General features: G+C 37.8%; 3 protein-coding genes across 13 annotated transcripts; 1 reads left to right on the forward strand and 2 right to left on the reverse strand.

The window, feature by feature from the left end:
* Nucleotides 1–78: 78 nt before the first annotated feature.
* nfu1 (NFU1 iron-sulfur cluster scaffold homolog (S. cerevisiae)) lies at nt 79–3,799 on the reverse strand. 2 transcript variants are annotated; one of them, XM_067521572.1, is made up of 8 exons: nt 3,641–3,799; nt 2,243–2,340; nt 2,010–2,145; nt 1,434–1,500; nt 1,226–1,343; nt 1,080–1,143; nt 808–982; nt 79–484 (listed from the first exon to the last, which is right to left on the reverse strand). In XM_067521572.1, exons 1-8 carry the CDS (start codon nt 3,697–3,699, stop codon nt 446–448), a joined length of 756 nt encoding a protein of 251 aa, XP_067377673.1. In that variant the 5' UTR covers nt 3,700–3,799; the 3' UTR covers nt 79–445. The 2 variants fall into 2 exon arrangements, with proteins under 2 accessions (XP_067377673.1, XP_067377675.1); XM_067521574.1 differs by lacking the exon at nt 3,641–3,799 and adding an exon at nt 3,543–3,586.
* A 400-nt stretch (nt 3,800–4,199) lies between these two features.
* On the forward strand, nt 4,200–7,412 carry c11h9orf78 (chromosome 11 C9orf78 homolog). The gene is made up of 9 exons (XM_067521571.1): nt 4,200–4,377; nt 4,565–4,624; nt 4,743–4,794; nt 4,939–5,009; nt 5,119–5,196; nt 5,775–5,972; nt 6,099–6,235; nt 6,331–6,435; nt 6,623–7,412. Exons 1-9 carry the CDS (start codon nt 4,301–4,303, stop codon nt 6,718–6,720), a joined length of 876 nt encoding a protein of 291 aa, XP_067377672.1. The 5' UTR covers nt 4,200–4,300; the 3' UTR covers nt 6,721–7,412.
* On the reverse strand, nt 7,063–11,218 carry med22 (mediator complex subunit 22). Of its 10 annotated transcripts, none has more exons than XM_067521577.1 (5): nt 11,089–11,218; nt 10,656–10,829; nt 10,399–10,479; nt 9,725–9,933; nt 7,063–7,728 (listed from the first exon to the last, which is right to left on the reverse strand). In XM_067521577.1, exons 2-5 carry the CDS (start codon nt 10,776–10,778, stop codon nt 7,536–7,538), a joined length of 606 nt encoding a protein of 201 aa, XP_067377678.1. In that variant the 5' UTR covers nt 10,779–10,829; nt 11,089–11,218; the 3' UTR covers nt 7,063–7,535. The 10 variants fall into 10 exon arrangements, with proteins under 10 accessions (XP_067377678.1, XP_067377676.1, XP_067377679.1 ...); XM_067521575.1 differs by having other exon boundaries at nt 11,082–11,213; XM_067521578.1 differs by having other exon boundaries at nt 11,075–11,206.
* Nucleotides 11,219–11,291: the final 73 nt, after the last annotated feature.

Raw genomic sequence — 11,291 nt, forward strand, 5'->3', positions numbered from 1 at the left:
TTGTTTGTATAGTCGAGGACTGATAGCTTGCCAGAGCCGATGTCGGCTGTCATCTTGCAAACAGCAGGGTACACCCAAGACTATCTTAGGGATTTATTCTGCACTATTATGCACAAAAAAAACTCAGTTTACAAAAAAGCAGTACAGACAGTAAATACATTACATCATACATGAAGTATTTTTATTTTTAACCTAATCAAGTGATTAAAATGTGTAACAGTGTGAAATAATAAATAATATTTATTTCAGCTCTACAGTTATCTTTTCTGTAACTGTGGTTTTCTGTACTAGTCTGTGAAATACTGTTTTTGTATCGAAAACTATCAAAAATCAATAATGATGTCAAGACAAATTATTTTTTCTTCAAACAGCCATGCTATAAAACAGATCTATGACTTGAATTAAAGCAGGTGAGGGGAATAAGTGGTCCTGGTTTCAGTGTAGTTTATACTTGGGCAGCCTCCTCCTCATCCTCATCCTTCACCTGTGGAAAAAAAAAAACAAGTTCAGTTAAAGTTAAGCGTGTGCCTATAAACTCCATTAAATAATTGTAAAAGAAATGTAGATAGAAAGCAACATATCTTAAAAATATATCTTTTTAAAGACACTCAACAAGGTAACATGTAATAACAGCTGGGGTATGCAGTCAAGTTGGTCATAATAAAAAAAAAAGTGCTGCTATATCAATTACTGTTCCACAGTAATACAAAAAAGGTAATTTCAATAAAACACAAAAGATCATGTGTGTACATTTTTACATTGTGCTTCATCTTGCAATGCAATATATACTCTGGTGGAAGATCAAACCTGTTCCACTGATTCAACTTCAGGGACGTAAAACTGCAGCATGTTTTGGATTCCATTCTTCAAAGTAACAATGGAACTGGGACAGCTTGTGCAGGAGCCCTGCAGTTTTAGTTTAACGACTCCATCCTCAAACCCCCGGTAGAGAACATCCCCTCCATCCTCCTGCACCGTTGGCCTGAGAAACAAGAAAATCGACGTGTGAGGAAAGGACAGAAAGCCACAGCAACAAGGACCAGGCAGTGATATTGGAGTGCAGTTTCACAAACAGCTACCTTATTCGCGTATCCAGCAGTTCTTTGATCATGGCAACTACTTCATCATCATCATCTGATGGTGCTGAAAGAAGAAACAGATGTCTTGCTATTGACAAACTACCTTTTTAAATGTTCTGCCTTGTGCAACAGATAAAACTCTTTACCTGTATCTGCATTAGGTTTGCTACCCTCATTAACAACAGGAAGTCCAGATGTGAAAAAGTCCATAATAGCAGCAAAAACATCAGGTTTGATTACTTTCCATTCCATATTTACATCAGACTATGAAGAGAATAAGAGAACAAGTTATTCCAATCAGTGGCATACGGATGTGCTACACTATGGGTTCCATTAAACTAGACCTGGCTTTACCTTTGTTATGGTTATAAAGTCAGGGCCAAGGAAGACACTCTTGACTCCATCAATCCTAAACAACTGCCTGAAGACAATACAGAACATCACTGACGTTTAATTACATTGAAAGTTTAATTTTAAAATTCATGTATTTTTGGAAAAAAGCTTCTGTAAACAAAACTATAATGCTAATTATAGTTATAGTAGCTAATTTCAATTGTGCTTTGAAAAAAGCCTTTAAACCAATTAGTTAGGACAAAGAACACTGTGATTGGTTTAAAGGCCACTGTTTGCAGACTCAAGGACCTCCGAGGGTCCACACAACAATCTACTGTTTGTGCTTCAAAATATTTAGAACATGGATTTTCTTTCTTGTGAGAGTGAATGTTGTTTTAATTCTGGAAGATTAGATCAGTGACTTGGCAAACACAAGCATAAAATATAGTAACAGCTGCATTATATTTTGGTGTGAAATGGGAGAAATGAGCCACTTTCTGCATTATTATTAAAACCTGCACATTGCATGCTATTATACATCAAAATGCCTATTGTAAAAATGTTTTTTACCCTCTGTTCAGTAACCTTGTCATATACCTGGCTAAGGGTGAGCAGTATGCATCGCGAGGGCCAGCAAAATTCATCGTTCCTGACTCAAGAACTATACAGCCGGGCAAAAACTTTAGGCTGTTTGGATTTGGTGTGTCCTGTGTCTGCACAAACATGGTTCTTCCTGGAAAAAGAACAAACACAAGGGAGAAAGTGGTTACATTCTTTGTATAGTGTTTCTCTAAATTTGAGAGGGACAAGGACGTTGAAACAATACAAACCTGGAATAACCCAGTGTTGGTTTTGTGGCCATCTGTTTGAGATTCCTGTGATATGTGAAGGCCAGTGTAATCGAGCACCCTGATATCCACAAACAAGACTGAGATGGCACATAAAATAGAGATTCAAAAGTGACTATGGTGAAAATTAGACCACATGATGGTTTTTGGAATGTTGAAAATCTGAGTATTTAGCACGCATGCATGTTTTATTGCTTTCATCCTGGTAAAAGGTGGTTGTAAAAGATTTACAATATGAAGCACTGTGTAAGACTAATCCACTAAATATTTTTAATAAACAAAATAGTTCTGTAGCAAAAGCTGTACGAATTCCTACATGGGACAATGGGTGAACGAGCCCTAGAATAACTGATTATTATTGGAGGTGGAACAAATGAGGACATAATGGATTAACATAACACTTGATTAAAACCAAAAAGGGGGTATAGGATTAATATCTGGTGCACATTGAAGAAAAAAAAACTTTAGTGACAAGCCTCAATTAACATGACTTCTTAATCTTAAAAAACATTTTAAAAGTCAAATCTATACAAATTAGGATAAATTAATACACACAAACGTATCATTGGTGCAAGTTGCATTCTTCAGTGAACATCAGGAATGAGCTTACGCCGATCAGCCACACATTAGGTCCATCTGTGCAATCAAATGCAATCCAATACAGCAGCTCGGCCATAAGTTCTACTTTTTTAAAGGTTATAATTTCTCCATTTTTGTATTGAAACTGTCTGGATGTTTATATTTCACGAAGGCCAAAGTGGGTGGTGGATTCGTACTAGAGTATATTATATTTCAGGTGTATCTAATTTTGTGGCTAATCGGTGCACAGGCGAGCAAAGACTAACAGTACCCGGACTAATAACAAAGGCACATTTAAAAAAATAAAATCACGAAATGAAGTTCAACATTTAGAGAGAAGTATGAGTTGCAAGGTTTATTGTCATCCAATATAATTTAAATCTAAGGTAAATCAGAGTGCTGAGCTTTTGGCATGTATGAAACGTCCAGAAGTTCACATGAGGTTTAGGTTGTAACTTAGTTGACCGCTGACATAAGGCTCGACTAAAATATGTCCTGAAATAGCTGTAGCGTTACGCTGTTAGTATGTATGTAAAGTCTGATATAAGGGCATCACGTATAGCTAAGAGACATAAAAAGTATTTAGTAACTGACCACTAATTAAAGGTAAAACACAAAAACCAAGACGCCATGGTCACATCCCGCTGCTGTGACAAGTTATAATCAGTCTGCGTCACTCTGCAACTTAACCTCACTAGCTTACTGAAGTACAGCTGAGCTCTGGTTCCTCATAGGTGGATGCATTACAGAGTAAAGTCTGAAGACGTCGCCCGTCACAACCAGACAAACAGAGTAACTTACTGGCGCGAAAGTCTTGCAGATATTCCCAACAACCTGCCAAACTGTTTGTAAGTCGCCATGTTTGTTATTGCTACCCAAAGAGAACGGTGAGAGGCTGCTTCTTCTTTTCAGGTTTCAGACGCACCAACATCCAAAGTTTGTTGCATTAGCGCCCTCTTGTGTCCGGTTCTGCAGGCGAAAACTCTCCAGAAAATTAAAACACATCTTTTCTTTGCTTTGTGCTGATCTTGCTATACTGGCATTTAATTCAGCCTAACAGTTCAATCTAATCAACTTCTGTTTAAACTGTTCAATTCCCAAATCATACATTTGCCTTCCTGGGCTTTAAAATCCCGTGTCCATTCTGTGTCCTAGACATCTCCTTAGATAGATTTATAACATATTCTTTGACAGGAAAAGTAATGTGTGCAGTTATAAATTTCTCAGACTTTTTATAAGGAAATAATTTATACGCTATTCATAATTTTATCCTGATTTCGGTAAAAGTTTTATTCTTATATTATATTAGAAGGTACCACACTCAGTCACTTCCTGTCTGCGGAAGTGACGTCACATTATTATATGTTTGGCTAAAGTTTCCCTTCGACAACCCGCTAGCCATCTGCTATCGAGTAACGCATTTTTTTGGAACTACAAAAATAACCTTCAATACAATTTAGCATGCCGTGTGGTAAACATTTTCGGAGAAGGCAGGACTCATCAGATGAAGAGGAGGATAATATAACAGAAGAAGTCCGGTAAAGTACTTTATTTCAAATGTTAATACATTAAAAGTGCCATGCTAAGTTACGTAAGATTACCAGTAGCTAAGTGCATCTAAGGTAAAATGACGATATAAACGTTTATGGCTTTAGCTGTAAATTATTAGGGCGCCTACCCAGATGTGATTTATAGATGCCTTCAATGCTTCTGCTTTTCGTTTAGATCAAAACTAGCAGAGGCCAAAGAGCTTCAGAGTTTGCGGCGGCGACAGAATGGAATCAGGTAACGTGAACGTAACAATGTCGCTACCGTGCAACTATGAACACGTTTCAACAAGTAGCGGTTAAGTTGCAGCCTCTGAAGTATAATAAATCATATGAACACATTTCTCTTTGCTTAGTGTGACCGCCTTGTTGGTTGGAGAGAAACTGCCACAAGAAGATGAAATTGATGTAAGTGAAAATTTAGTGTAAATAAATATTAGTAACAATGAACATAAAATGGCACTACAGCTGATATAATATATGCTATATATATTCCTAAATCATTAGGTGTTTGCTTAACATTTTATTAATACATTAAATCTTTTCTTACAGAATGATCCTTTTAAACTGAAGACTGGAGGGGTTGTAGATATGAAGAAAGTTAAAGACAGGAATAGGGATATGTAAGTGAAATTTTGTCGCTAACATATTGTTTATATAGTAGTATTATTACAATATAAAAATGATTATCTCATATGATCCTGGTTTTACTCAACTCTATTTCATACGCAGGACAGAGGACGAAACAGAGCTCAACTTGGGCACCTCTTTCTCAGCTGAAACTAATAGAAGAGACGAGGACGCGGACATGTAAGTCCATCTCATTGGACTGTGGAGGCACACTATTTCTAACCCATTTGGAAGGAATTGATATACAAAACATGTTCTGTAGATTTAGGAATCACTTTTGAGGAATTTGTTTGATGGAATTGATTTGTGAAAGTGTTGATTGTTTGAAAATTACTACTCATAAACGTGTATTGTGGAATTAGTCCCTTATCTGCTAAGTTGAGAAACGTGGAATACAACGATCTCTGGAATGGATAATTGTTAAACCATCGGATACGAGTAAAATCGGCTCTACATTAATATTTCTCAGACTTCACAAAAGACTTCAGCGGTTCATCCTATTCTAAAACATCAAGAGGATCTATTTCTTTGATTTGTTTCTATGAGTACATCTTTACAATAATTAACATCGTTCAACACATAGTTCATCTAAGAGGGTCAACATGCTTGATTTGGATCTATCATAGTTATATAAATAGTTATAAAAGACATAGGATTGTAAATCCCTAACAATGAACAGAGTTATGGATTCTCCCACTTGATTCATAAGTGCTTAAAAGACCTGTGAATGTTTATTCTTCATAAATCTGTTCTTACAGGATGAAATATATTGAGACAGAGTTGAAAAAGAAAAAGGGCTTAGTGGAGGCTGAGGAACAAAAAGTTAAGGTGAAGAATGCAGAGGACCACCTGTACGAGCTGCCTGAGAGCATCCGAGTCAACTCTGCCAAAAAGACAGAAGAGATGTTATCCAATCAAATGCTGAGCGGCATCCCAGAAGTGGATTTGGGCATTGAGTACGTATAGAAGACTCTCAAAACCATCTCTGTGATATTTGTTTTAATCTGTGAGAATGAGAAATGACTAGCTAACAGAAAAGATCAACTGGTTTACAGATTATCTGTTCGTGATTTCTTTCCTAGTGCAAAGATAAAAAACATTATTCAGACAGAGGAGGCAAAAGCCAAGCTTCTGGCAGAACAAAGAAACAAGAAAAAAGACAATGGCACATCTTTTGTACCCACAAACATCGCTGTCAACTACGTCCAACACAACCGCTGTGAGTTCTGTCAATCTGTAAACATTGATTTAAAAATAAACCTAAGAAGGTAATGAAGTAAAAGGTGTGATAATCATGCTTATTTATAATCTCAGTTTATCATGAGGATGTAAATGCACCACAGAGGCACCATAGACATAGAGAGGAGCCCAAGGCAAGACCGCTTCGTGTGGGTGACACAGAGAAACCAGGTCCAGAGGGTAAGAGACTGCACACCACACTCATTGTTTGAACTAGTGCATTAAAAAATACACACTATAAAAAATTTACATAATCACTATTAGTATCTCAGGAGAATTTGGACACATACTGAAACAGTTTATACAAATAGTGTAAAAGATGCACGATACTTTTCTGTAATGCATACCTTGTCCTGTGAATCCACAGCATCGTCGCCACCCAACTACCGCAAACGTCCAAACAACGAAAAGGCTACTGATGATTATCATTATGAGAAATTCAAGAAGATGAATCGAAGATATTGAAGAACTTTTTTTTTTTTTGAGTAAATGATTGAACTGGACACCAATGGTCAAAGAAATTGACCAATAAACTCAAACAATGCTAAGGACAGAACTCCCAAGATTATGTCCTTTGTAAATACTGTACATAGCTCTTTGTGGTTATCTGTATTGACTACATTTCCTTTGAAATGTGTTGTTATTTAACTTAAGGCTTAAGCCTGTCAGACAGTGTCTAAGGGTATAGGTTAAGAAATACAGAAAAAGGATGAAAATAGACAAACTGGAGGTGTTTGCTTTTCAGTCTGCCCTTAAGTCATGACTTTCAGTTGTAGAATTGTTTTTTCAAAAAAAGAATCGACAACATTGAATTTGTTCTTTAATTCGTTCAGGGTTTGGTGGAGTTAAAAAAAAAAAGTGAAAATTATAAAAAAGTAATGCAATGTAAGAACATGGGATACTATAATATATACTATAAGCCAATGAAACAGGAACTTAAAGACTGTATATTCAATGCTGCAAAAGGTACAAAAATTCTGCATGTTTTAGCATTACTTTAATTGTTGTGGATCATATAGCACATACACAATTTTAAAGTCACTTGAGGAGATGGGAATAATGAGGCCAGGCTGATTCTAATGTGTTTTCCAGGTATTTTATATTTTTCTGAAATATTGGTTAATGTTCAAGAAATAAATGTCACTGCCAAAGTTTCATTCAAGCTTCAAGTCAATAATGGTGGCTAGTTTATAATGTGTGATGGGAACCAAAGGAGCTGAAGCACTGATGTAAAAACTGGTCTTGTGCCGTTATCCTCCTGTTAGACTTCAATTAGCGCCTCATGGTTTCTCTATAGAGGCAGTCCCATGTCCATTAAGCTGTTGTTGGGGGTTTGTGTCCTGTGAAGGAGGTCCTTCCACCTCCTCTCGGTCACCCTGGGTGGAACTGCAACTGCTGCTTGGGGAGGCCCAACTGTCTTTACGCCGGTAGGCCTCACACAATGGTAGATCAATGCTGTCCCACTGAGTGTAGCTTTGTAGACCAAAAACCAGCAGGAGGCAAAAAGTCGATGCAGCACAGAAAGAGAGGAGCAGACAAAAGCAGCAGGTCAGAATAAGCACATTCACACAAAGAGGAGCACATTAAGGGACACAGGATAGAAGCATTGACGTTAGGCATAAGCTTTGGAAATTATAAGCACATTTGTTTAAAAGACTGTTCAACTGCTCACTTTAGGCGGAGCAAAAAAGGTGCAATTAGTTGCTGATGGAGGAGAAAGCAGTATGAGTGCAGCAAGGAAGAAAGGCCCAAACCCAGCATGCTCCAAACAGGACTGGGAGACATAATTGTACTTAGTTTTTTTTTTTGTTTTTTTTTTAAAGAAAACAAGACAAACTACAGTTTTTCTTCTACTTTATTTCTTAGTTATTCTGGGTCTACTGGAACAGCTGGCATTAACTTGTGCACATATCATGTGTGGCATCTTTATGGTTACAGATTGTAGACGGGACGGAATCTAAATTTAATCTGGTTTTACAGTTGACGACTACATAAGAAATTCTTAGCTTACTTTTTTACTCCAAATAAGTAACACTAAAACTAAATGCTGTGTCTAAAACGAACATCTATTGACAGACCTTAAAATCTAGCAAATATCATTTTATTGCATATAAATTATATCAAATTTTAAAGTATTTATAAAATTTACATTCTGAAATACCAACATATTTTATATTTTAGTTGCAAATGAAGTAGGAGGTCTCATGAAGACCATGCATTTCTCTCATACCTGACAATAAGTATTAAAACCTCAAGTGTATAGGATTCTACAATAAAAAAAAAACAAAAAAAAAAGCCTGATCACCATTTCATACACACTGCACTGATATCCCCTAAATATATTTTTGAACAGCTGTAATTCACCACAGTGCAGATACTCAATGATTTACACGCCACAGAGAAGAAAAATCAGTAACAACTCTTAAAGGCCAAACCATACTTCTCCATCAATACACAAACATCGGAATTATGGCTAACTGTCGGCTGCAAAGGTTTGCAGGGGCAGCTATAGCTCAGTTGGTAAAGGCAGTTGCTTACGGACCACAGGGTGAGTGGTTCATAAAAACTGTGCCAAAATCAACATGCGGACAATGATCTGCTGTGGCGACCCTGAACTCACGGGATAAGCCAAAAGGAGAGTAGTAGTAGTAGTTGGCTGCAAAGGTCTGCAGAGGCCCTCCCGAATCTCAGCAAGAGGTTGTGTGAAGAAACAATCCGGAAAAAGAAATTAAATGCACCTGTTCTACAAGTCACAACACTCAGCTGTGATGAAGGTAAACGCAGATTTCAACGATAAAATGGACCTGATGAGCTTTTTTCCCAAACCTCTATAGGAATGGTTCTTTGGCAAACCCATCTTTTTTTCTTCAATTTCCCTTTTGGAATTCAAATCTCAAAAAACTCCAAAGGGACCCTGTTGTATTCTAATAAAAGCCTAATACAGCCTTTTATCAAAACTAATCAAATCTAAAAACAAAATGAACACACTAGACTGATTTAAGCAGAAGTACAATAATAAAACATAAATACTATTTAAAGTCAGTTTGAACATCTGGAAAGGTATGGTTACGTTTCTTGTTCTACTTTTCCATTGTTGTTCTTTCCAGTTCTATCCCAACTCCAGACATTATCGAATCAGATTGTTCGACACACAGCTCTCACGCATTGGTGAGATTTGGGACGTGTGCATGTCGGGCCCTCTGCATACTAAGGTTGCCCATAATTCCCTTCTATGCGTAGGTCCATTTCGACGTTTAGGTGTATTGAGGGAGAAGTATAATTCCGCCTTCAGTGAGATAAACTCCATCACAATGACCCTCAACGATAATTTGCATGGGTAAATTGTACTGTTTTGATAGAATGATGAGATTTACATGTTGGCAGAAATAAAGCCCTCCGTGGGCTCGGAAGTGAATGGTAAAAGGCAAAACGGGTGATGAGATGGGGGCAAGGATGAGCCTACTTGTACCTGGAGGAGTAATATTCTTCCTCTAGCTCATACAGGTCAATGGCGATTTCATCACGGAGTGACGTGAGCTTCTTGTCACACTCTTCCTGCAGAGAGCGGAGCTGCTGGTTCTGGAGGCTGATGGCATCGTTCACTGACGGAAAATCATTCAGGATCAGGAACTGTTTCAGATCAGACACTAGCTTCATAAGTGACTCACCAGCACGTACCTGAAAAAACAAACAACAACATAGAAACAGGAAATGGTTAAAAATAAACAATTATGTTTCTATTTCAGGATTCAAAGTCTCAGCTCGGAAATGGAATGGAAATCTTCAGAGGCTAGAAACTAATATTTTACACAATCATCCATCCATTAATGAAATATCTGTAATGGCTTATCCTTTTCAGGGCTGTGGGGGGCTGAAGCCTTTCCCAGCTGTTATTGCGCAAAAGGAATGGTACATGGACAGGTCCCCAGTCTATCTCAGGGCTAACACAGACAGACAGACGACCATTCACACTCACTTTCACACCTACAGACAAATGAGAGACACCAATTAACCTAACATGTATGTCTTGGACTGGTGCCTCAGTGGAAACTCGTTGGGTTGGGATACAATATATAAATATATATATAAAACATTTAAAAACGTTCACCATATTTGGATGATTGTGGCTGTGTTTAGACTTACAATGTTAGCTGCTCTAACATGCATTTCATAATGGTCCTGCTCTGCCTGGGTTGCTCGGGAAACCTGGGTCTCCTCCTCTATCTGGAGAAAGAAAAAAGCGCGACAGTGTTACTTAACTCATGTGTTATGCGGGTGACAAAATGTCCTAAGAAAAAAGACGCAGGAAGCTAATGACTGAAGCATAATACTAGTGTTTATGGAAAATTGATTTGACAGTCAACAGTGACAAGATATGAAAAGACATTGCATCTCTGTACCTTTGCAGTTTTTATTATTTCTGTGAAGTTGTCCAGGATGGACCTGATATCATCCTTCAGTCTCTTGTTGTAGTTCTGTAGCAGAGTCTCTTTGCTTTGAGGGAGCACTCTCTGAGTGGCCATTGTGCTCTGAGAAGAACGACACAGCCTTTGTCGATTATTCACCTATTACGTCTACACACAGAGAAACACGTCCAAGTAATGAGCTTTACAACGAGGAGCAATGAAAACGTCAACACAATTCACAAACTACACCGAGTTAACGTTAAGCTACTTAACGATTAACTAGCGACAAGTTAGCTCGCATGGAAAAGCCGGTGCTTTCACAACAGCGCCGGATGGATATAGCTTTTAATGTATTCATAACAAAGCGTGGATAGATTTTGTAGCGGATTCTGTGATGTTAAATGTCCACCTACTCCTTACCGCATACTTTTTTAACTAAACTATGTTGTACAAACGCACTCTTCTCATCACATCACGACATGCATTGTACAGACACCTTGGTCCCGCCTCTTCTTCTTCTTGACGTTTTTTGCCGTCTGACATCCGGTGGATCCACGTACCACCGCCCTCTATTGCCACGGATGTTATTTGAGTAGTTCATGAACGAGCGAGCGCTTTGCATTGCTTCCT

Source organism: Channa argus, chromosome 11, assembly GCF_033026475.1.
Source record: "Channa argus isolate prfri chromosome 11, Channa argus male v1.0, whole genome shotgun sequence".
In the NCBI taxonomy this organism is placed as follows: Eukaryota; Metazoa; Chordata; class Actinopteri; order Anabantiformes; family Channidae; genus Channa; species Channa argus.